Source organism: Pyxicephalus adspersus, chromosome 6 (assembly GCF_032062135.1).
Source record: "Pyxicephalus adspersus chromosome 6, UCB_Pads_2.0, whole genome shotgun sequence".
Taxonomy (NCBI): Eukaryota; Metazoa; Chordata; class Amphibia; order Anura; family Pyxicephalidae; genus Pyxicephalus; species Pyxicephalus adspersus.
Window position 1 is genome coordinate 1,150,529 of NC_092863.1, and position 1,962 is coordinate 1,152,490.

The 1,962-nt window shown below is 48.3% G+C and overlaps 1 protein-coding gene and 1 long non-coding RNA gene across 2 annotated transcripts in view; one reads left to right on the forward strand and one right to left on the reverse strand.

The window, feature by feature from the left end:
* The window catches only part of LOC140332865 (uncharacterized), a 359,753-nt gene that overhangs the window by 353,865 nt on the left and 3,926 nt on the right, over nt 1–1,962 (reverse strand). The gene's annotated exons all lie outside the window — the stretch shown is intronic.
* The window catches only part of NOL11 (nucleolar protein 11), a 7,922-nt gene continuing 6,326 nt past the window's right edge, over nt 367–1,962 (forward strand). Inside the window, exons 1-3 of the mRNA XM_072414083.1 lie at nt 367–529; nt 989–1,102; nt 1,183–1,239. Of these exons, the coding sequence (XP_072270184.1) occupies nt 392–529; nt 989–1,102; nt 1,183–1,239 (309 nt within the window). The 5' untranslated portion in view covers nt 367–391. The remainder of the gene's footprint in view (nt 530–988; nt 1,103–1,182; nt 1,240–1,962) is intronic.

The following is a 1,962-nucleotide window of genomic DNA, read 5'->3' on the forward strand; positions in this document are numbered from 1 at the left end:
AGTCAATTGTATGATATACCAATATAATATAATACAATAAAATAAAAATATTAAAATATAACAATAATAATAATATTACAATATAATAAGAGTAATAATAATAATAATGCAATATAATAATAATAATAACAATAATCATAATGATAATGCTGGTAATGGAGATTCAGTAGAAATGTACAGTACCACTTCCTGCCACTAGTGGACGCCTATTCTCTCATCAGTCACCAGTGGCCGTGTGTCCCCATCTCCTGAGATGCAGTACCATTTCCCGTCTGTAGTAGTCGCTGTCCGTCGTCAGGCACAGTTCTCTGGTCACCGCACACGTGCCGTTCTGTCCCGAAGGTTTAATGTCTCTATTCTGTGGTGACGTCACGGTCGTGCGACTGCCAAGATGGCGGCGCTGTGTGAGGAGCTCACGTTGTGCGGTGTGCAGGGTGCGGACGGTGTCGGTCCCCAGGGGTTGGAGGCGGCCGGGGATGGTGACAGGGTGTTAGTGACCGAGGCGCAGAGGACGGTGACCTTGTATAAGGTGGGTGTTTTGTTATGGGGAGATGTATAAGCCGGGCCCATAATGCTCCTGGTGGGGTCCCATAGAGTGAGGATAGACTTGTGGCTGCCGCTCTTCCTCTGATTGTCCATGGGGATCTCCTGGGTTATCATTCTTAGCCTCATTGGATTCTCTGGCCCGTACTGTCCATACATTACTGCCTGGGTGTTCTGAAGATCCGGTGATATTGTGAGCCCAGAACCCCCCACAGAATTGTGTTCTGATTGTGCTGACTCTGGAGCTGTAACACAGCTGGGGGCGGGACATACAGCTGCTCTTATTATGATTGGTCCTCCCATTGTTATGTGACTGCAAGATTGGAGTGGTATATCCGTCTTGGTCAGGAGAAATAAGCAAGCAGCCAGTGAAGTCTCCTCTGTTTTATAGCTATCATATGATTTGTAATTTGAACAACTTTATTGGTACTGTGTCCATGTGCAGGTGTCGGATCAAAGGCCGCTGGGAAGTTGGACAGTAAAACAAGGCCAGCGTGTGACGTGCCCGGCGGTGTACAATGCTGGGACCGGGGAGATTGTGGTGATCCATGATGACAAGGTAAATATAGAATGATACCTGGAAATAATCTCATCGTATCGTGGCCGATCTGTCACCTGACGCTCTGTATTCCCCTCCAGGTGCTCCGGGTTTGGAAGGAGGAAGATGTCAGCCTTGAAAAAGTCTTCAAAACAACGGTGAGAACCCAACGGGGCAAATCTTATAATTCACGCAGGGCCGGCTACAGCCTGGAACCCAATATTGTTTGCTTGTAGATCCCTAACAGGGGGGGGGGGGGGCTTATTCTGGAGTCACAGAGAGAAGTTACTTCCTGTGGGGGTCACCGAGCAGGAAGTGGATTGAATCTGACAGAGTGGCACTGATGGGAAATGTTTTGGCTTTGCTGCTGTTGGAATGGTGGAGACTTTCTGCTGGCGGTATAAATATTTCTATCCCCATCTGGCTGTAATACCATTTATTACTCTGCTGCTGCCACTTCCTGGGTATCCCAATGTCATATTCTGAGCTGTGCATGTGGAGGAACTCCTCCATCATCTACCTCCTCCTCCTCCTCCTCCTCCTCCATCATCGTCATCCACCTCATCCTCCTCCATCATCATCTTCCTCCTCCACCATCATCTACCTCTTCTTCTTCCTCCTCCACCATCATCTACCTCTTCTTCTTCTTCCTCCTCCTCCTCCTCCATCATCCACCTTCTCTTGTTCCTCCTCCTCCTCCATCATCTACCTCTTCTTCTTCCTCCTTCTCCATCATCTACCTCTTCTTCTTCCTCCTTCTCCATCATCCACCTCTTCTTCTTCCTCCTCCTCCTCCTCCTCCATCATCCACCTTCTCTTGTTCCTCCTCCTCCTCCATCATCCACCTCTTCTTCTTCTTCCTCCTCCTCCATCATCCACCT